Genomic DNA, 22,841 nt, shown 5'->3' with positions numbered 1-22,841 from the left:
TGATTTTTATTTAATAAAGTTATTAAGACGGTAGGCGCGGGTAAAAAAAAAAAACTTTTTAAAGACTTTTAAGCACACAATTATTACTTTGCATCTTATTTAAGAGCATATCTTCAAAGTAATTTATTATAAATTTTTAAAATTTGAGTGCGTTAAAAACACTTAATTTTGGGGGATTTTGGGGCATTAAAACTAGTTTTTTTAACGGACCCGCAATTTGAAAATTCATTAAAAATTAGTTTGAAGCTATGCTCTTAAAACTTTTAGTTGAGTACTCCAAAATGTGGTATGCGATTATGAATGTATTGTTTATTGTGCTTAAAATATAATGTTTTACGAATGATGGAAAACCTATGGAGGGGTGAAATTTTCAATATGGCTGCCGTTGTCATAGTTACCAAGATTTTACCTCCAATTTTTTATGGAAACATCCGGTCATCGGAAATCGCTGAAAAGTTGATACAGAACTACAAATCTATCTATATACTACTAAAAGTCAAGTTTGTTTACATGTTTGAATATTTATTTTTTTGTTTGTTTGTTTGTTTGGCTGATTGACTATCTCGCATGGTTGCACTCATCGTGGAGAGCTGTAAAATAGTATGTAGGTAGAGAAAATTTTTTGTTTTAAGACAGACTGTTAATCACACATTTATTTAAAGACGTTAATTAATTTATTGATTTATTCATACGCAGAGTAACCCATTTTTTTTAAAAGATTAAAACGACCACTACACTCGGCGGGACCGTGACGTCACAGGTTTTTGTTTACTCTTTAGTACAATAAAATGGCGGCGTCTATCGAAGAAAATTGTGTTCCCATTCACAAGTTTAACGCGTTCTAAATCTAATTTTCTGTGGGTCATAACTTTAACAATACGTCCGTTTGCTGTATTTATTACGTTCCAACACTTATATCAATTTTCAACTGTCTTTTTCATTTAGTTTTACGATAAATTTCTCTAGATCTAAAATCTGTCCAAGAAAGTTATTTATAGATCTAGATCTAGAATCTAGATCTAGGTCAAATCAAAGATTTAATAGTTATAAATAAATACAAACCAAAAAAAACGAGACTTAAGCAAACCAGTCGTAGATCTAGAATATAGATAATTCTATCTAGATTTAGATCTAGATAATAACTAGATAATAATGAGTTTCTATATACTAAACTATTTTAAACCTTTATTATTTTATATAAATCTTTGTTTGGAATATGGTAATTTTGAAATGCTCGCTCCGGGCCTATGAGCGTAGCTAATGATTAGATCTAGATCTAGATTCTAGATCTAGCAAGAAAAACTAAACTTAAGACTTAAGAAAACGAGTCGTAGAATCTAGATCTAGATAATTCTATCTAGATCTAGATAATTTCAAACCTTCTTTATTTTATATAAATCTTTGTTTGGCTAATTTAAGATAAAATTTAATTTGAAAGTTACTACTACTAGACTTAGATCTAGATCTATGCGCGTAAATAAAGTTGCATAAGTATAGTATAAAAATTCACTTGTGACGTCACGAGTAAATAGCTATGTTGGTAGAGTAGCCGTCTCTCATGCAAGTGGCACGGGTTCTAGACCAATGTCAATGATATTTTTGTTTTCAATTTTTTTTTTTTAGATGTGAATGATAAAGTTGCCTATCTGAACTTGGCAGGATACAGGGCAGGTGAAGTAGAGTTCATCTGTTTCTTTGTCCTAAGCATATGAAAGGATAGTGTGGTCAGAGACATGCTCGGCTGGAATCGTTTTTTAAACGATAAAAACATGTTGTCTGAGACTTGGTGGGACACTGGGCAGGTGAAGTAGAGTTGAGTAGGTCACATGTGACGTTAGTATAGGAAGGGATAGTCCGAAATCGGTGTTTTCGGTGTTTTTAAAAGATAAGAAACATATTTTTGAATGTGGGGTCTGTTTTTTGTGACGATAAGTGACACTGCAGTAGCGTAGCGAGGAGGGGGGGGGGGGGGCGGGAGGGGAGGGGAGGCGGGGGGGGGGGGGAAGGGGAGGCGGGGGGAGGTGGAGGGGTGGGCGGGGGGGGACATATGTTGGGGCGCCAAAATGGTTTGGAAAAATAAATTGAAAGGTTGAGGGGGGTTCAAATCGAAAGTTTGAGTGGGGGGGGGGGGGGGGGGTGCACATCAAAAGTTTGAGGGAGGGGGGGGGGTTGAAAATCGAAATCTTGGGGGGGGGGGGGTTAAAATCGAAAAGTTTGTCCCCGGGCGCCGGGAAGGGTCGCTATGCCTCTGAGTGACAGACGTGATGTTTTTTGAAGGATGACCCCCGAAACCCACAGTTATCCAACGGATGACGGGTATTCTAGTTGAAAATAATACTGGTACATGCAATTTCATCAACCTAGCTGAAATGGTACTCAAGTTATCGTATTTACATACACACACACAGACATATGGACATAACTGCAAAGCCCATTTTTTCCGACTCGATTACGCATAGAACGCTGAAATTTTGATACATATACATTTATAATTTTGGACCGATTAAAATAAGTCCCTTATACACCGGATATTATTAAGTAGGCCTAAAGTGGTGTAAAACGAGGAAAACTGTCGAAATTTCATAGGATTTTTGTGCACGATTACAATACTTCCTCTATACTCTGAATACAAGAAAGTAACTATAGAGTAAAAGCTGTTTACAAGCTTTTTACAAGCTTTTATTTAACTCACTGTCTCTGTAGTTCTGTCGTCAGTCGTCATTCTGTCCATATCAAAACGCCGGAGCAAAATTACGGACACTTCTGACATATGCAGTTTGTGGTTGGTACGTGGGTCAAGACATGAAGACAACGCAAAATGACATAAAATTTGACTTAATTGGTTGCCTAATTAATTTTTTTTTAATTAATTTAAATTTTGTCCCACTTAGTAGGCAGTCTAACCCAACTATTCCGCATTATTATTCACACGTTATCATGTTGATAAGGTGCGCATGGTTTTTACTCATGCAACTCTATTGTAAATAAAACATGTAATGTACTTTAAAAAAATTCATAAAAAACATTTTAATAACAAGCTTTTATGTAATAACTAGGCATGCTGCCTAGCTTCGCTTAGGCTTTCGAAAACATTGAGAATTTGAATGCTAAATTAATACGCCCGAGGGTCGGTCTACGACCTCAGGAGTTACGAAGAGGTTCCTATCTGGACATTTTTGTTCGATTTATAGCTCATATAAGGCGCCGGTTAGTTGAGGTCAGTTTTGACCCCCTCATCGTAGACTTTTCGGCCAACCGGCCCCCGTGTTCTGTCGCCCCAAGACAAGTTCCTGCCAAATTTGAAGCGCCTGTGGCGCCGGGAAGTGCCCTATTGCATAGATAAACAAAGATTTAAATAAAGTAATTAAGGCCTGAAATACTTTAGTAAAGAAATGTATTATTTGAATAGATTCTAGATCTAGGTAGGGTCTACATCTGTGTAAGTCTAGTTTTTCCGTAGATCTAGATCATCTAGATCTAGATCTAGAATCTCTTATAATTTCTATTTCAAGATAAAAAGCACTAAATATGTAAATTTATACGTCTTTCACACAACACACTAAGTTGCGCCGGCGATGAATGCAGCACAAAATATTTAAATTTTGAAGGCCTAAAAATGAAGGAACAGGGTTCACCTATCATATGGACTAAACAAATATTAGAAAACAATTTGAATTTTCATTTACTTTAGCCAGAGAAGTGCGCCACGACGTACCTTTTGTTATAATCATCAAGTGTTGCGAAAATGAATAGAATCAGTGCTCGTGTTTAGATTTATACCGAACAATCGATCGAGACCACCGTACGTATGTACGCCACAGCATTTGCCTTCTGTATATCTATATATATATAAAGCAATGTATGTGTGTCTGTGTGTCTGTGTGTCTGTGTGTCTGTGTGTATGTGTGTCTGTGTGTCTGTGTGTCTGTGTGTCTTTTATGCATTACCACACCTCTTATCACATCGCCGTTGAACTTTGGGAAGTTGTTAAGAATATTCCTGGAGAGGTTTCTGCGGGAAAAAAATTCGCAGGGGTGGAGCTCCGGCAGGTCGCGATTTGTTTTTTCTCTATATACGGTATATAAAAAATAAGACTTGATTGCAGATTCACACTGTTCATCCAATCGCCGTCAAATTTTGGGGAGTTGATTAGAGCAATTCAGGGAAGGGTTCTGTAAAAAATTAATTTTTAATTTCGCAAGGGCGGCGCCACGGGAGGGTGCAATTTTTCTCTATGTACGGTATATAAAAAAAGTCGATTTTGGTTTGACACTGTTCATCCGATAGCCATGAGACTTTGGGGGGTTCATTATAACACTCTAGGGAAGGGTTCTGTAAAAAAAAATATTTTTTTTTAATTTCGCAAGGGCGGCGACACGGGAGGGTGCAATTTTTCTAGATGTACGGTATATAAAAATAAAAGTCGATTTTGGTTTGATACCGTTCATCCGATAGCCATGAGACTTTGGGGGAGTTGATAAGGACACTCTGGGCAAGTGTTCTGTAAAAAAAAAATAATTTCGCAAGGGCGGCGCCACGGGATGGTTCGATTTTTCTCTATATACGGGGGTTCCTGAGAGCGCCACTCTACGTCCCTGACACATGGGCTGTCACCGTAGTGTGTTCTACCTCATTTACGTGTCAAAGAAAAACTCTTGTTCATTTGTGTCACTTTAGCAAATGACGCAATCTGCATCATTATTAACAAGATGCTATTTGGCACGATGGAGCCTGTTAGTTTTAGGGAGCCAGGGGCCGTACGCGGTAGTGTAATCGGTGTGTGTGTGGGGGGGGGGCTCCTTAGAGTGCCACTCTACGTCCCTGACACATGGGCGGTCACCGAAGTGTGTTCTACCACATTATTTCGGTGAGTTATTAATGTACACTCACGATTTTCAAACGGTATTGTAGGTAAACCTGTGTCCCGATATTTATCATCCAAACGCAGGCATTGTTTACATTTAAATAACTCACTTTTAGAAAACAAGGTCACGAGTTTAAGAATATAGGATTGGTAACGCATGGATGAAACCCTTATATATTCGTCGGACTTTTTTCTATTCCCGCGGCAACGCGCGGGGTCGGGTACGCTAGTATATATATATATATATATATATATATATATATATATATATATATATATATATATATATATATATATATATATATATATATATATATATATATATATATATATATATATATATATAGAGAGAGAGAGAGAGAGAGAGAGAGAGAGAGAGAGAGAGAGAGAGAGAGAGAGAGAGAGAGAGAGAGAGTGTGAGAGAGAGAGATAGAGAGAGAGAGAAAGAGGGGGGAACGATAGGAGCTTTGAAGGTTTTCCTATATTGCACACTAAACTACAGCTCATGCAGTTTTTTTTCATATGAAACGGTGTGTGTTAGCTACTGTAGAACATCACTGCTGTATTAGATCTGTTTTTTCTTTACATTGTGGGGTCGGGGTGTATGGCAGTTCCGTCTCTGCGCTCAACATGTTTGTATAAACTAACACCCTGTGATTGAGTTTTATTTTTTTTCTTTACTGGCTCTAATTGATTTAGAACTGTATTGGGTTGTGTATAAAAATGTGACATCCCTACCCGACTTGTTCGTCATGAAACCAATCTCTTGTCTCTCGCACTGTCCCCTGCAAGCGATCCCAAACACGGTCACTGTGTAGCCGGTGTATGACGTCAGGTTGACCAGCTCGACATACACATACCTGGATTCCAAGTTTATTTTCTTTGCTGTTACCTAATAAAAAAAATAGGTAGATCTTCGACCAGATGAGGTACAAGAACGACAAAATTCACAAAAAAATCTTTTCATCCACTTTTAAAAATTTAGGGGAATGTTTCTGGATAATTTTACGGATGTTAATTCTCAAAAATTCAGGTGTGTCAAAACAGCACAATGTGGCTCTCTCATTCCTGAAGGAAATTGTTTTGACAGCACTAATAGAAGAAGAAAAATCTGCAGGTTGACCAGCTCGAAATGCACATACGTCCATGGCCATGATACTGCAAATAGCGAAAAGACTTACGTTCCATGGTTCAGGTACTCCATCTGTTTTACTGACAGTCATTCTGTACTCGAGTGGATTTTTTTCCATGAACTTCATCAGGCCCGCTAAATAATGAGACATACGCCACGAGATGGTAGCAGACGTCGCTCTAGTGATGGTGGCACTAAGCTCCTGCACTGCGCCAGTAACGACTAAAAAAGAAACAAATTACAGTGTTTTAATGTTTTCAATCGCAAAAATACACAACTTTATCAAAATCGTTTTTATTTATTTTTCTTAAATAATCATTATGAATTTCATGCGTATCTCAAAAATAACCTAGACAATTATTTCTATACGTTTTGTTGCAGTTCGATAGAAGTGATGATAAACACACATTCTCCGTTCTTAATTTTATTTAAGTAGTAAGATTCGAATAACAAGTATTTCTTCTTCTTCTTGGTTCTTAATTTTTAGTGTTGGGAGGGATCGAGCCTTATCTGCCAGAGAGTTTGAACTCGAGACTTTTTTCGAATTTATCACCCATGGACTTTTGCCGACTCGACCACGCTTCCATCACAATTAAGGATTACGTGTCAACTGGTTATGCGCCATTGAGGCCATTGACTCCGATTTCAGCCTGCTTTTTTTTTGGATTTGCTTCCATAGCATTTGTCCAACCAAGAACAAACTACAAGGCAGCAGTTGTTTGATTTTTGAGTTGTCTCTCCTAGAACAGTGGCTGTCCCCAGCTAACGAGCCTCATCTGCCCGAGGGTTCGAACTCGAGACTTTCGGTTTAGCAACCATGAGCTTTACCGACTCGACCTCGCCGACCCCTAACAAGTACAATTTTGCGGATGAACTGGACTGTGGTCTCCAGATCTGCGGTTTTCCTTAATGGTGTAAATTAGAGTCTGAGTTCAGATCATGCCTGATTGTACAAGCAACACAAATAAATGCTAAAATATTTCGAATGTTTACTCAACTGTACTCAGAAAGAAACTCTACTTGACTGTCGATCATGCAAGGATTAAATTTGATACTTCACAAGATGCCTTGAACAGTTTTAGGTTTACTTAATTATCTGACCAGGGCAGCTGTAGGCTACCTGACTAGCTGACCAAACCTGACTGGGTAAATTGAGCAACAAAACAGCAATCTGGTCACTATTGAAGGTGGTCTTTCCTTCCACATTTTCCCATTATGATGATTTCTCACTGCGAGCCTACCTTCTATATGAGCTAGAGTTCTTATTCCGCCAAGGACTTATATTTCTAGTTGGCTTATGCAATCTACCAAAATGAGCGTTTTTTTACTTTCTCGTATATACGAAGCATAGAGAAAGTCTTGTAATCGTGCTCATGAGTCGGAAAAACATAGTTTTGCAATCTTGTCCGTATGTCTCTTTGTGTGGATGTGTGTGTGTGTGTGTGTATGTAAACACGATAACTTGAGTACCGTTACAGTTAGGTTGATGAAATATCATATATAAGTATTATTTCAAAATCGTAGATCTGTATAAAATTTTCATCGATTTCCGATAACCGGAAGTGGAACTTTTTCTACTTTGAATTTTTCAAAAGCCTGTAAATTGAGTATTATTTCAGATAGGTAAATAAATTTTCACAAGTAAGTAAAAGATCTAATTCTCTGCCCTCTTTCAAATTTTGAGTAATTTCTGTTAAACGGAAATAGTAATTTTCGCTATTTCCGATTTCTAAAAAAACGCATGTGAATTTATAAAGTACTAATATAATTCCGCACTATTATGCACATTTTTTGGCGTTCACTTGGTGTGCAATTCTTTATCGTACGAGATTTTGCTCTATTTTAAAAAGTTTAAGTATTTAAAATGGATTAAAATCAAGTCTATATCCCGAGTTGCAGTCCCCTGTTGTTTCATATAAGAATATTCGAAAAAGTTTAGGGGAGATCACTCTCGGTTTATTACATTCAATAAAAGCAGTAAACCTAAATTCAATCTAATAATGAAATACCTACAATGTAGCTTTCTAAACAATAAAACTAACAAGAATCGCAACAAAGTTTACCTGACTTTTTTGTAATAAAGTTTAGGGAAGTGGCTGCACCCTCCCCTCCTCCACCTATACCAATAACAGTGACAGTGTAGTTGGTGAATGGTTCCAAATGTTCTAACTCAACATAATCAGAAGCTTGATCTAGCTGATCTGGGTTTTTTCCTGCCTGGGTTACAAACTAAAACAAAACAAATGTCAATCAGTGCTAGAATGGACAACTAAAGTGTAAAACATATGGTTACCAGCCACGGGGGGGGGGGGGGGGAGAATGAAGTTTTAATTAATTGGGTTGCGGCCCCTGTGTGACTGCAACTGAACTGTTGACGTAGTTTTTTTTTCATGCTCTTGTGGGCGATGTTACCTGTGTCCCATGTCATGTAACTGTGGGTAGTTTCATGCCTAGCCGTGTCAGTCACACGCAAGGCTGCTGTCTGTGGACACGGTGACGGTACCAAGATGTAGACCTAATGAAGTTTTTTCTCTCTGTTTTGAAATCGTCGTACTACTGTGTTATGCATCGCCGTCATGGTTCGATGCCGTGAATAAAGCGAGTACTTGACAACAACTGTCACTGTCAGTGTGTTCTAAATCTCAGGGTCAGCCCGTCTTAACCACAACACCTCAGTGGGTAAAAGCATCCCCACTGAGTGAGGGTTACATTTGGCGCCCAACGTAGGGCTTGACTTTGAGAGGTAGGAATGGAAAGCAGCAATCCGACGTTCGAGAAGTTGTCGCAAGAGCTGGCCGAGTTGACGACTAAGATGGCGGCGATACAGGCTAATGCGCAGCGGCCCGTGACGGTGGAGGTGTGTGCTCCACCTCACCATTAGCATCCGCATCAGCATCCCCCTGCGCCTGCGCCAGTTGGCGTAGTATTTTACTATATCTCGTTGTACCTGCGCCTTCACCCTCACCCTCACCATCCGCCAGTTGGCGTAGTATTTTACTATATAACATGTCTAACCCTCACCCTCACCATCCGCCACCACCACCACCACCACCACCAGTTGGCGTAGTATTTTTCTATATAACATGTCTAACCCTCACCCTCACCATCCGCCAGGTAGAGAGTATTTTACTATATAACCTTTGCGCCTTCACCCTCACCCTCACCATCCGCATGCGCCTGCGGTCCAAAAGGGACCTAATATACTATTAGCGTGTTCACCGGCCTTCCACCCACTGGAGGAGGGGAGGTGAGTTTCCCGGACTGGGAAACCCAAGTGCAATGTTTGCTGCGGAACACCAGCGTTCCGAACCCGTTGCCACGCATCTTAGGCAGCCTGAGAGGGATTGCTTATGAGCGGGTAAAGCAGGCTGCGAGTCCAGAGGAAGTGCTAAGCCTACTACAAAGCACTTTTGGCGACACCCGATGTGCCGACGACCGGTATCTGCAGTTCAGCCGACTCACTCAACATCCAAGAGAGTCAGCGTCTGAATATCTCTGCCGACTGTGGTCAGAGATGACGAGGCTGAACCAGCAGCGTATCTTTACTGAGGCCGATGCCCAGAAGAAGGTGTATCACACCTTCTGCAAGGGGGTTTCACCTCTTCTGGCGCTCAAACTTCGCGGCACATTTGGTTTCGCAGTGGAAGCCAGTCCGAAAGTGGAGGACGTCCTGAAAGCTGTTAAAAGGCTGGACGGGACAACTGAGTCCCCAGTCGTAGCCACGGCAGCAGATAACAGGACTATCCAGGTCGACGCAGTAACGGCAGCTGTTCGCCAAGAGACGACGCCGCTGATGCTCACGGAGGAACAACTCGACCGTCTGGCGGAGAAGGTCGACGCAGTAACGGTAGCTGGTCGCCAGGAGACGACGCCGCTGATGCTCACGGAGGAACAACTCGACCGTCTGGCGAAGAAGGTGGCAGATATCCTAGCCCGAAAACAAAGGCCCTCCAGAGGAGCTTGTTACGGGTGTGGGTCCAGAGAGCACTTCGTCCGCGACTGTCCGAGGAAAGCAGCTCGGCAAAGGGGTCAGCACCAGGGAAACGCCAGTCCATCAGCGTCGGGGAGCTGGTGCTGATGTGTGGTCTGCCAAGCTCCCAGCCCAAGTTTACGCCACCGAGATCAGCACAGTGTCGAGCAACCACAGTTCAGGTTACCTCGCCTAGCGGCAGGAGGTACGGCTGTACGGTGTTCCGCCGTGGAGGAGGGTTGCAGCCGGAGGGTGCGCGTGAGGAGGGTAGACAGCCACACCATGAATGTCAGTTTCAGCGCGAGCAAGATCGCCGCTTGGGAGACAGACATGAAACAAGAAGAGGTCGGAGACGCCGCCGGAGGAGAGGCCGACGACGCGGTGGACGCCGCCGTGGTTTGAAAGGACACGACTATACAATGTCGAGTTCAGAACCGACTGTGGCGGAGGGTGAGCGACGGAGAGAGATCATCCTAACCAGTGAGGCAGATGAAGTTGAGGAACTGACAATCAAGGTGGTGGTTCCAACTAGACTTCGGCCGGAGGCAACGCCTTTCGTGCTAAAGGTGGTCGCCCGGGACGGACAAGACAAGGTGATGCTCAGGCCAGCCACACATCTGGACGAGGTGAATGCGAGGGATAGGACATCGGACGGGGATGACTCTTTGATCAACCCAGAACCACCAGCGGAGCTGCGGAGGTCAACCCGTGAACGACGACCCGTCGAGCGACTCAACCTGGCGCATCAAGTGGTGACCAGTACCAGCACTGGAGCCTCTACCGGTTTGCCGGGAATAATATATTTGAGTTGATAGAACTTAATGTCTGTGTACTAGTGTACTGAATTTTTTTAAGTAAAATTATTTACGAGTTGTAAATGTAAATGTGAATTCCATTGTACATTTATTTGTGGGGGGGGGGGGGGGGGGCTGTGTAACACATATGGTTACCAGATAAGGGGGGGGGGAAGAATGAAATTTTAATTCATTGGGTTGCGGCCCCTGTGGGACCGCAACTGAACTGTTGACGTAGGTGTGAGCTCTTGTGAGCGATGTTACCAGTGTCCCATGTCAAGTAACATGGGACTGTGGGTAGTTTCGTGCCTAGCCGTGTCAGTCACACGCAAGGCTGCTGTCTGTGGACACGGTGACGGTACCAAGATGTAGACCTAAGGAAGTTTTTTCTCTCTGTTTTGAAATCGTCGTACTACTGTGTTATGCATCGCCGTCATGGCTCGATGCCGTGAATAAAGCGAGTACTTGACAACAACTGTCGGTGTCAGTTTGTCCTAAATCTCAGGGTCAGCCCGTCTTAACCACAACACCTCAATGGGTAAAAGCATCCCCACTGAGTGAGGGTTACAAAAGCATGAGATATAGAATGTTGAAACATTTTTTACCATATCTTATTTTTGAACTAAAGGGCCATAATGCTGCTAGTATTTATAAAGAGAAATAACAATTTATTATTTTAACGAGTGATTTGTTTTCACATGAACAAGTAGTAAAACTTATATCACACAACTTATTCACATTTACAATCCCTATTTTTTTTTAAAAACTTTATAAACATAAAATGTATAGTTTTTCAGTTAATAAAAATACTATGCCAACAGATTTTTGACAAAACAATTAGAAAGCTTCTAAGATATAAATTCAAGTTTACCGTAAGCTTGTTATCAGTCCCATTATTATTCACTAGAACTACACTATAGTTCAACGGCTTTCCAGTCTGATTCATATATTCCATCAGAGTTCTCAGGTTCCAAGAGAGTTTAAACCTCAAAACAGCACAGGTCTTTGCATTGTTAGTGACTTTCATCCATCTAATTTTACCTGGGACAACTATAGACAGACAGAAACATAAGGGATAGCAATAAAAAGACCTGAACTTTGTTATAAACATATCAAAACATTACTTTTGTCATGCTGTTCCTTGTGTAAATCTCAGGTTAAGTATGTAATTTACAGTAATTAAGTTTAAATAAATCACTTTTGGCCATTTGATTATCAAGCGAAGAAAATATCTTTTCTATAAACAAAATCTTTTTTACCATGTCTACTTAGCTTGTAAAATTTTATGACACTGTTGCTCTCCATTACTCTGGTAACATTGATAATAATTCTGATGTCCTGAGTGAGAAAGGTTTTTAATTTGATCGTACACTTGCAAGTGAAGTTGTTAGCACTTGATGCTTCCTCACAATGGGTTGAACAAACATTGTAGGTCTTCTCACTGAAAGACAACATACATTGTAGATCTTCTGACAAACACAATACAAACATTATAGGTCTGTATAAAGGGTAAGTGAATTTTACCTCTGATGTTCTTGTCTAGCCAAAGAAACATTAAACTCATCACTCTCAGCAAATAGAGAACTCTTTTTCACTTGAAAATATATCTCAACTGATTTGTTTTCATAGTATTTGATGTCTGATATAACTGGCTTGGCTGGTTTGTCTGTATCCATGTATAGAGATAAATAAGACAAATATTAGTAGATATGCTTCATATATAGCAAATATGGATAATTTTTTTCTCAGAGCAGGTATTTCTTATTTTACAATAAGTGTGAAAAGAACTGCCTTACATGGTCTTGAATGTTAATTATGGGGTTATGTTAAGATGATGCCACACTCCTGAAAAGGTGTGTGTGGGGGGGGGGGAAGGGGAAGGAGGGCTGGTTCTGTTTTTGTGTGCCATGTGATGAGGTTAAGAATGTGTGACATCATGCGATAGCACTTAAAATACATTTATTTTAAAATGGAATTTTTGCATATCTTTTGTGCTAATAACATTTTTTTAAAAATTGTCATAAAAAATGATCAATATCAGTGGCGTAGCTAGGGGAGGGCACTGAACCTATGGGGGCGCCAAAAGGGGTAGAAAATTAATTTTAAAGTTTTTAAAATTTACTAGCCGTCCCGGCCAGGCCCTGCTCTGGCTTCTGTGAAAAACCTTTCTGTTAAAGACCATTACCTGTGTGTTTAGTAATCATCATAAACCCGGCATTGTCCACCCAAACCACAACCAACCAAAACCAAAACAACAAAACGCAAACATAACGCTAACACAATTACAAATACAAACGAAAACAAAAACCTAACAACAAACCCAACCACAACCACAAACACCAATACAAACACAAAGAAAAAAACAACAAAAAAGCAAACGAAAACAAAAACCTAACAACAAACCCAACCACAACCACAAACACCAATACCAACACAAAAAAACAACGAAAAAGCAAACGAAAACAAACCAAATCCAAACGCAAAACCAACCAAAAACACAAATACAAACCCAAAGAAAAAAACACAAACAAAATCGAAAAAAGAAAGAACAAAAACGAACCAAATCAAAACGCAACCACTAACGCAAACCCACCTAAACACAAAGAAAACACTAACGCGAACATAAACGCCCGGGGCGGAATCACCTGTTTTAGCTTAATGACCGACTATAGTACCCCAACTTATTCACAGTCTTTTGCACTCACTTAAACGAACTCGCCTGTTTCAATTTAATGAACAATTATAATACTCCAAGCTTATCCGTAAAATACCTACAACATTTGCACTTGATCAATCCCCGCTAATTATGTAATTATTTTTTTCCCAACACCAAAACAAAGTAATAAAAAGTAAATTCTTTTCCACTAATGCAATGGTTTTATAAAGGAAAGTAATTGTGTTTTCCTAATTTATCAAAGGGAAGTAAGTGCTATAGGACTAAATAAAGACATAATTAGAATTTTTGTAAAACTTGTGTTTAATGAACATGCCGAAAATTATTACTGTCAGTTTGATAAATGAAAATTATTTCCCAAAACTTTCAATATTAATTTTTTAACTCATAATTTTAGACCATAAGGACGTTTATTATCTAACACTTAAATCCATCGAAGATCCACGACAAACATATGTGTTACATACAGAATTGAGCTTTATATATTCGATTTATAAGCTGTTTTGAAGCTGACGTATTGAAATATACACAATACAATATTGCAAAGTGGTGGGGATTGTAAGGCTAAAGTGTGACATTATTTTAGGAGCGTCTGATGGTTTGGACAAGGCTGAAGATATAGAGGAAGGAGATAAAATTCTTTAATACGTGTATTGTCATTTATGGCAAGCTTTTATAAATAGGCACTAAAAAGAGGATATTATAAAAAATGATGCATTACTATTTCCTTAGTCTAAAGTAAAGTTTTTCTCTTAAATTTTTTCTTCAATCTGCCATTTCATTCAAACTTTTAGAAACTTAAACTTTTGGTAAACAGAAATATTAGTGGGTCTATGTAGACATACTGTTAATATAGTTTTTTTAAGATAAAAAAACTAAATCATGCAATTTGTAACAAAAATAGTTAAAAAGGAATTGCTCTAGGTCAGTGGTTCTTAACCTGAGTTTTTCAAACCCCAAGGATTCAGTGAGTCAGTCTCAGTTGTTGGGTAGAGGTCAAGACCAACACCTGACTCATATGATTCACCATTTAATTGGTCAGTGCAGATTATAGAACTTTTAAAATGAAACAGGTGGTGTTCCGTTCCTCCAAAAATGTCAAGAATCACTGGCCTTAATAATCTCAGTGTTAGACTCAATAAGGAGTTTGGGTACTTTAGCATAAAGTTTTAGTAGATGTACCTATAAATTGCATATTTTCCCTAGCCAGTTTATATTTATTTTTATAACAACTGACGACCATAGTGCCTGCAGCTGTGCTGTTTACTGTGAGTTGTGTTCTACAGGGTCCAAGAGAGAGGTTGTACCAGCTTGGTTCGGGAACTTCTTCTGTTTCTGGTTTCAATTCAAAGTAAAGCTGATCATTCTCTGTTGTCTTTTTACACTCTTCTTCTTCTAGAATGCAACAAACTGTTGATTGTGTATTTACTTTATAATTAAAGCCTTTCCTGGTACCATCACACTCCAGAATATCTGCATATATAATTAATAATTAGATAATTAAATCAATTAAAATATATTTGTATGTGTTATGGCAATCTGCAACATTATGTGTAAAGTGTAAAGTATTTAACAATAGTAATTAAATGTGGATAAAAACAAAACATCTGAGTATATGCCTAGATCTAATTATTATAATTTTTTTTTTATAATTGACCCACAGCAGGTGGGTTATTTTTCTCTTTAATTTTAAGGGCTCTAGTGTAAGTAAACGGTGTCCTATGATGTTTACACCAAACCAGGTAGGTTGGAGACTGGCTGTAACACTTCTTAGACAGAAGTCAAGTCTTACACTCTTCACTCTTCCTTCAATTTATACAGGAGATAACAAACTGTTACTAGACTGTTATTAGAAATCCCCTCCCACCCAGGAAATTTTAGTGAGTTAATACTTAAAAAACAATACTTATAATAAATACTAAGATCTAATATAGTTAGTAATAGTTTATTTATTAGTTTGGCCTATGCATCACGAATTTCCTTCTAGCTCTAGATTTCTAGATTCTAGATCTAAAAAATCCACAATTTTAATGAAAACAAACTGTTTTTCTTTCTGCTTGACCCCAAAATCTAATCTGGGTCGGAAGTAAGTAGATCTAGGACTAACTACTTGATACGCCTTTCATTCATAAAGCTGTAACCGTGGTAACTAAAATGTATGTGTTTTTACTTCCGGGTTGAATAGGAAATAGGCGTTCTCTATTGTGGAGGGGGGGGGGGGGTGCCTAGAAGAAACTCTGGTTCTGAATTTAATGAAAAAAAAAAATTTAAAAATAAAAAAACTCTGTGTACCCATTCATCATTACATAAGTGGCCAATGTCAATATTACGTTTCATTGATTGTGAATGAGTCATTGAACAAATATTGAGAGTATTACGGTTTTAAATCACTAGGTCTAAGGGTATGATGATGAGTCATGGGTCGTTTGGTGAAAACACTCAAGCCTCTTTTAGAAAAGTAAAAGTGATAGTATGAAAGTTTATTGTGCCGTGGTAAACTAGCCAGGTAATTGTCATATCTTTGGCTGAAAAATAATCAGCAACATCATTGTCGATTAGAAAACCAGAGATCTAGGTGTATAGATTATTGGTTTAGAAGCAGGGTTTGAAAAATAGGGTAGTGTGGGTGATCTGTTTATGTGTGTGGGGTTGAGAGGTCATAAGGTTCCGGCAACGATTCTTTGGTTGGGAAAGGGGGGGGGGGATTCATCCAAATGAGAAGGATTTTTAAAAAAAAGTTTGTGTGTGTGGGAGGGAGGATGACGATGGCAGGATTTTAAACTTTCAAAGCTTTAATTAATTAATTTTTTAATGGGACGGCGTGATCAAACAGTAATTACTTAAACTTTTATAAAAAAATTCATAAAAACGTTTTAATAACAAGCTTTTATGTAATAATGCACTAAAAAGTAGAAAATAAATTTTAGACTACTATTAAAAAAACTATAAAGAAAAGCGTGGGTCACTTTACTAATGTTAAGGAAGACACCCACGCTTTTCTTTATAGTTTTTTAAATAGTAGTCTATAATTTATTTTCTACTTTTTAGTGCATTATTACATAAAAGCTTGTTATTAAAACGTTTTTTATGAATTTGTTTTTCAGTACTTTACATGTTTTATTTACAATAGAGTTACATGACTAAAAACCATTGCGCGCCTACTGAACGTGATGGCGCAGCCATTGAACGTGATGGCGCAGCTATTGAACGTGATGACGCGTGTGGTGTGGTTGGATAGACATGCCTACTAATTCGGTCCAAAATTTAATTAATTCATAAAAAATTAATTAGGCATCCAATTAATTCAAATTTAATTTCAGATTGCATTGTCTTCATGTCTTGACCCACGTGTCAAATGTGAATCGTATCGGTCAAGTAGAAGTGACCGAGTTTTCACTCCAGCGTTTCGATCTAGACTGACGACTGACGACAGACTGACGACTGACGAGGAAGTGAGTTAAATAAAAGATTGTAAAAATAGAATAGAATTTCGGAGAATAAAAGAATTGCGCACCAAATAAATGGCAAACAATATGTGTATAATACTGCAGAATATTACTAGTACTTCATAAATTCATATTAATTTTTTGCGTAATCTGAAATCACGTTAATTATTATTTTCGGTCAACGAAAATTGCTTAAAATTTGACAGAAGGCAGAGAATTGATTAGTTCTTTTACTTACATGTGAAATTTCATTTATCTCTCAGAAACAGTACTCAAGTTATGGGTTTTTTAAAAATTGAAAGTAAAATAATTTCCACTTCCGGTTACCGGGAAGCGCAGAAAAGTTGATACAGAACTACAAATTTGATATAATACTTAGGCCTCTATTTGAAATTTCATCAACCTAAGCCATAGCGTTACTCAAGTTATCGTGTTCACGCACACACACACACACACACACACACACGCGCGCACACACACACACACACACACACTCACACCTACAGACCCACCTGCAAAAAATAGACTTGATTCTGTGACGATCCAGCTAAGTAACGCAAGCAGCAGAAGTTGGATCACCCATCCCTCCATGGTTAACGCTTCCTTCTCTGACCAGGTGATGAAATCAGTTCTGAAGGGGAGGTCTTGGAGGTGGGAACCAGACGCGTGACGTCATCCTTTCGTCCTCATCTCAAATGTAAATAAGAAAAAAAGCCGTGAAATTCTGGAAAACGTTCGTTATATACTCCGTTAAAAGGGCAGGAAAACAAGAATTTGGGTGGGCCATATATTTTGTGAAAACGCGGGATGCGAGAAAATAAATCAGGTCAATGTATGCCCCGACCGTGAGTTTATTCGGCAGACAGTGAGCAGTCCTACGCGTGATTGACTTGTCTATTGCGTGATGGTTGTGACACGGTGGTTGTGACACAGTGGTTGTGATGGTTGTGATGGTTATGACATAGTGGTTGTGATGGCTGTGACACTGTGGTTGTGATGGTTGTGACACAGTAGTTGTGAGACAGTCGTTGCCAGAAACCTGGGAGTGACAGCCATACAAAGCACTTTGCGGAGATTCTTCTGTTACACCCATAACTGTTAGCAAGGATGTTCGTGTGTCTAAAGTAGTTTAGCAAACCAAGTACGAAATAACCCAAGCCTTATAACTCTCCTGCTGATATCGCTTGCTTGCAGTCTCATAGAAGAAGAATTTCATTTACAAAAAAAAATACTTTTGGGTTCAGTTGAACGGGTGTTGTGTGGGTGTTTGTGAGGGGGGAGAGTTAGAATACTGGGGTCCTGCTGAGAGGGGGATTATCTTCGCATGGATCTTTGCCATATTACAATGTGACTCTAAAGAATAGTAAGAAATACAAACCCTCTTCCAAGATACATCGCACTAGAGCAGATAAAATATGCGAACAAATATATACACAGACACATACATAACATACACATTCATTCGCTAACATACAAACACATACTGATATACATAACCATAATAATATACCAATATACCAATATACAAACGTTAAATCCCATATGACAAATACACACATATACGGAGAGTATCACGCGGACTCACAACAACAAACAGGTATGTAAACGCAACAAAAAGCACGTTATCAAATAGACAAACGTTCACACACGCACACACACACGCACGCTCTCACTCGCACACTTGTAAACACACGCACTTACACGCACAGACACACGTTCACACAACATAGACACTCACACGCACTCACACACGCGTTTTCAAGCACACACACTCCTGCACAAAGTTTGATCTTTGTAGGCTGTGGAAAAACGACGACCTTCAATATAAAACTTCTGTATGTACGGTACAACATAGACAATCAAGTCAAACAAGGAGCAGACTGATAAACAATACGAATTAATAACATTTCAAACAAACTATATACATAAATCCTTTTTGTTATTTTTGATAATGGATGTACAATATTTTTGTTATTACCTGGAGTGGCTTGACCCCGATAGAACAGTTCCTCGCACCTGCTCCGTTGTTTATTATATTCGTACAATACAATTATTTGTCTATACAGAATTTATCAACACAACAAGAACTTAAGCTTCTAAAAATACTTGCTCTACGAGTTACCTAAATAGATAGGTAATACCAATAACAGGAGGAGAAATCCTAGATTCTGGGTTTTTTTTCAGTGCTGTCAGTTGCCACGGTAAGCGAGCTAATTACTCGTGAGGATAATTAATTAGTGTATTCCCTTAAAACAAACAGAAGCAGGTGGAGGGTTGTAATTAGTTGAAATACTCGCTGCACAATTGTTTTAATTAAAAAGTGAAAAAATTGCAGTAAAGCTGAGTGTGGGAACTAATAAACGAAGAAAATTTAGCACAATTGAGTTAGGGAATTAATTAGTGAAGTACCTGAACAGAATCAAAAGATTACAGGAATATTGATATTAATAGCTAATAGACAATGACATAAAAAAAACTTCACATCACGCCACAAAGATCTCCACATCACCCCCAGAAAGACCTCCACATCACCCCCACAAAGACCTCCACATCACCCCCCCCCCCCCACAAAGACCTACACATCACCCCCATAAAGACCTCCACCTCACCCCACAAAGACCTCCACATCACCCCCAAAAAGTATCTCCACATCTACCCACAAAGACCTCCACATCACCCCTAAAAGACCTCCACATCACACCGCAAAGACCTACACATCACCCCCATAAAGACCTCCACCTCACCCCACAAAGACCTCCACATCACCCCCAAAAAGTATCTCCACATCTACCCACAAAGACCTCCACATCACCCCTAAAAGACCTCCACATCACCCCACAAAGACCTCCACATCACCCCCAAAAAGTATCTCCACATCTACCCACAAAGACCTCCACATCACCCCTAAAAGACCTCCACATCACACCACAAAGACCTCCACATCACTCCCATAAAGACCCCCACATCACTCTCATAAAGGCCCCCACATCACCCCACAAATACTTCCACATCACGCCAAAAAGACCCCCACATCACCCCACAAATACTTCCACATCACGCCAAATAGACCTCCACATCACCCCCCACAAAGACCCCCACATCACCCCACAAATACTTCCACATCACTCCCACAAAGACCAACACATCACCCCCAAAAAGCCCCCCACATCACCCCCAGATTTCCTATGAACCACTGGTACAAACAAATGGAGTCACGACTTCTTAGAACTATTGTCTCTAGCCTACACATCTCTAGCATCTGGGGATGAGTTTCATGGTGTTCGGGGTGGGGGGGGTGTGGGGGACTCTGACCGGCTTGATAATGAATTCATCTTCTCTATACCGTACGTGATAATTACAATTTAGCTATTGATTTTAAAAAGTCGATTATCTACTTGATGTTAAAAATATAAGGTGCACTTTAAATTATTCAATAGTTAACGTTAAAGAATATTTTGCTTGTGGGAAGTGTTGGGGCAGGATGGGGGGACTTAAGTGGGAAATGAGGGTGGTATTTCATGGGAGCCGGACGTTTTCCCGAAAGACACTTGCCCGAATGCCGTTTGCCCGAAGGCAGATTTCCCGAATGGACACTTGCCCGAATGCGACAAATGCCCGAATGGACACTTGCCCGAATGGGACAAATGCCCGAATGGACACTTGCCCGAATGCGACAAATGCCCGAATGGACACTTGCCCGAATGGGACAAATGCCCGAATGGACACTTGCCCGAATGCGACAAATGCCCGAATGGACACTTGCCCGAATGCGACAAATGCCCGAATGGACACTTGCCCGAATGTGACTATTGCCCGAATGCCACTTGCCCGAAGGCCGTTTGCCCGAAAAATGTAAATATTAAATTAAAAAATTATATTACCAAATGGACATTCTTAATCAATTCAAGTTTTAAATTTTGATAATCAACATTAGAAAGGAAAAGTCTATGTAATCATACTAAATTTTTTTAAAATTATTTTTAAAAATATAGAAAGCGATAAAATTATAGCTACATTTTCAAAAATTAAAGCCGTTTGGGAACCATCGATTACACTCATTTTCATATTTTTGTATTGAACATAAGCCGTTGAAAATGATTTTGAATTATTGTATAAATTTAAAAATTTAATAAAACCGCCCTCAACCCCACCTTGAACTGAACTGAAGTGGCCAGGGAGAGTAAAAAGATTAAAGTCATAACATTTATTGTCCATGATAAATACGGACAAGGTGATCCAAGAAAACAAAATGGCGAACAAGGGAATATTTTCAGTTCGATTCAGGCTTTTAAAATTCGTTTGTATCTCTTTTCATTATAATTGGCTTATTTTTTTATGACTGTTATGCTCAGATTACTAATATCTAACATTATTCTTTTTAATTGTTACCAATGTTTTTGTAGAATTTTTTAACGCACGTTTCATTGTTGTTTTTTTTAGGCCTGTGGCCTGTGACTACTGACTCTCTGAGTTCTGTGAGTGCTCTAAACAGTAAGCTAGAGCTATTAGTTTCTAGATCTAGATCTAGATTATCTAGACTAGATAGATTTATATCGAGAATCTAGTACTAGATTCTAGGATTCTAGGAGGAGTACTCTAGAGATCTATTCTAGAGCTAGATCTAGAATCTATCTATTATCTAGATCTAGTAGATCTAGATCTAGATCTAGATCTAGTCTAGAATCTAGATCTACTACTAGACTAGATCTAGTATAGATCTATAGTAATATAGATCTAATCTATACTATATACTATATACTATATAGACATCTAGAAGTCAGTCCATTTTTCTGTTTGCGCTTTTTTCTGTTTGCGCTTTTTTCTCTTTGTGCTTTTTCTGTGTGCACTTTTTTCTCTTTGCGCTTTTTCTGTGTGCGCTTTTTTCTCTTTGCGCTTTTTTCCGTTGCGCTTTTTGTTTTGCGCTTTTTTTCCAGTGCGCTTCTTTCCGGTCACCAGAAAAAATAGGCCGATGTCTTATTTCAAAAATAATCTACAGACCAGAGTTGAGAGTTCGCTTAAAACTCCAATTAATTACTAGGAAGTTGCTAATTAGTATTAAGAAAAAATATTTCGACAACTGACTTCACACTTAATTAGGCTGTATAGCAAACTAAACCCTTTTTTAAGTGAGACTTATAAATTTGTTAATAAAGCAACAGCTGTTTATCAAAACAAATCTCCCACCAGTAACAAACTCCAAATTACCGCCCCCGTAGTGTACAAGACGGGGAACCCGGAGCTGTTGATTTCCTAAGTAACCCTAGGGGTTAAAATAAGGGGACGTAAGTTATTAGAAATCATCAAGTCATGGATGAAGGGAAGATAATCAGCACTTGGTTGTAACGAAGTGTATTGATAGCGAAGAGGGTCATTATGGGTGTCTGGTAGCGTAGTTAATAATTAATATTAAAAAATCGGTTTTTCATTGTTGGGAAAAAAAACTATCTGTTGAAGCTAATCAATCTTCTCACACCGTCTGACTCATCTGCTTAAAATTTAATTAATTATCTGTAACTTAAGATCCTGTTATAAATGCCTTGTTTTTAAATTAGCTTCCCATAAAGATTAGCTACAAATGAACGTCTTGTACACATATTTTTAATTTAATTAAATAACAGGTAAAAATAAATCAGTAGTTACGTGCCCTGTAATCGCTCTAGCGACCCACCAGTCCCTAATGTGTTTTCACCACGACTCCAACGACACATTCCGCCTACCAGATGGCTATATTTTTCCTGAGGAAATCAACCAGACAAGCTTTCCCTAGGAAATCTACCTCATGCAATCCAATTACTTTCGGTGTAGGTTTTCACACACGGCAGATATGTAAAGGGAAATATATTCTGAGAGATATAGAGATGTAGAGATGTAGAGATGTAGAGATGTAGAGATGATGTAGAGATGTACAGATGTAGAGATGTAGAGATGTAGAGATGTACAGATGTACAGATGTACAGATGT

General features: G+C 39.0%; 1 protein-coding gene across 1 annotated transcript in view; it reads right to left on the bottom strand.

Annotated features, from left to right (window-relative positions):
- LOC131954265 (uncharacterized) overlaps positions 1 to 22,841 on the bottom strand; it is a 51,443-nt gene that overhangs the window by 26,309 nt on the left and 2,293 nt on the right. The window contains exons 2-9 of the mRNA XM_059317844.1: positions 17,393 to 17,570; positions 14,617 to 14,907; positions 12,285 to 12,426; positions 12,020 to 12,201; positions 11,632 to 11,810; positions 8,060 to 8,225; positions 6,046 to 6,218; positions 5,603 to 5,756 (exon numbers count right to left, since the gene is read on the bottom strand). Coding sequence (XP_059173827.1) covers positions 5,603 to 5,756; positions 6,046 to 6,218; positions 8,060 to 8,225; positions 11,632 to 11,810; positions 12,020 to 12,201; positions 12,285 to 12,426; positions 14,617 to 14,907; positions 17,393 to 17,471 — 1,366 coding nt within the window. The 5' untranslated portion in view covers positions 17,472 to 17,570. The remainder of the gene's footprint in view (positions 1 to 5,602; positions 5,757 to 6,045; positions 6,219 to 8,059; positions 8,226 to 11,631; positions 11,811 to 12,019; positions 12,202 to 12,284; positions 12,427 to 14,616; positions 14,908 to 17,392; positions 17,571 to 22,841) is intronic.

Source organism: Physella acuta, unplaced genomic scaffold (assembly GCF_028476545.2).
Source record: "Physella acuta isolate Inbredline_101_S28 unplaced genomic scaffold, ASM2847654v3 ptg000987l, whole genome shotgun sequence".
In the NCBI taxonomy this organism is placed as follows: Eukaryota; Metazoa; Mollusca; class Gastropoda; family Physidae; genus Physella; species Physella acuta.
This window is presented reverse-complemented; position numbering and strand designations above follow the sequence as displayed.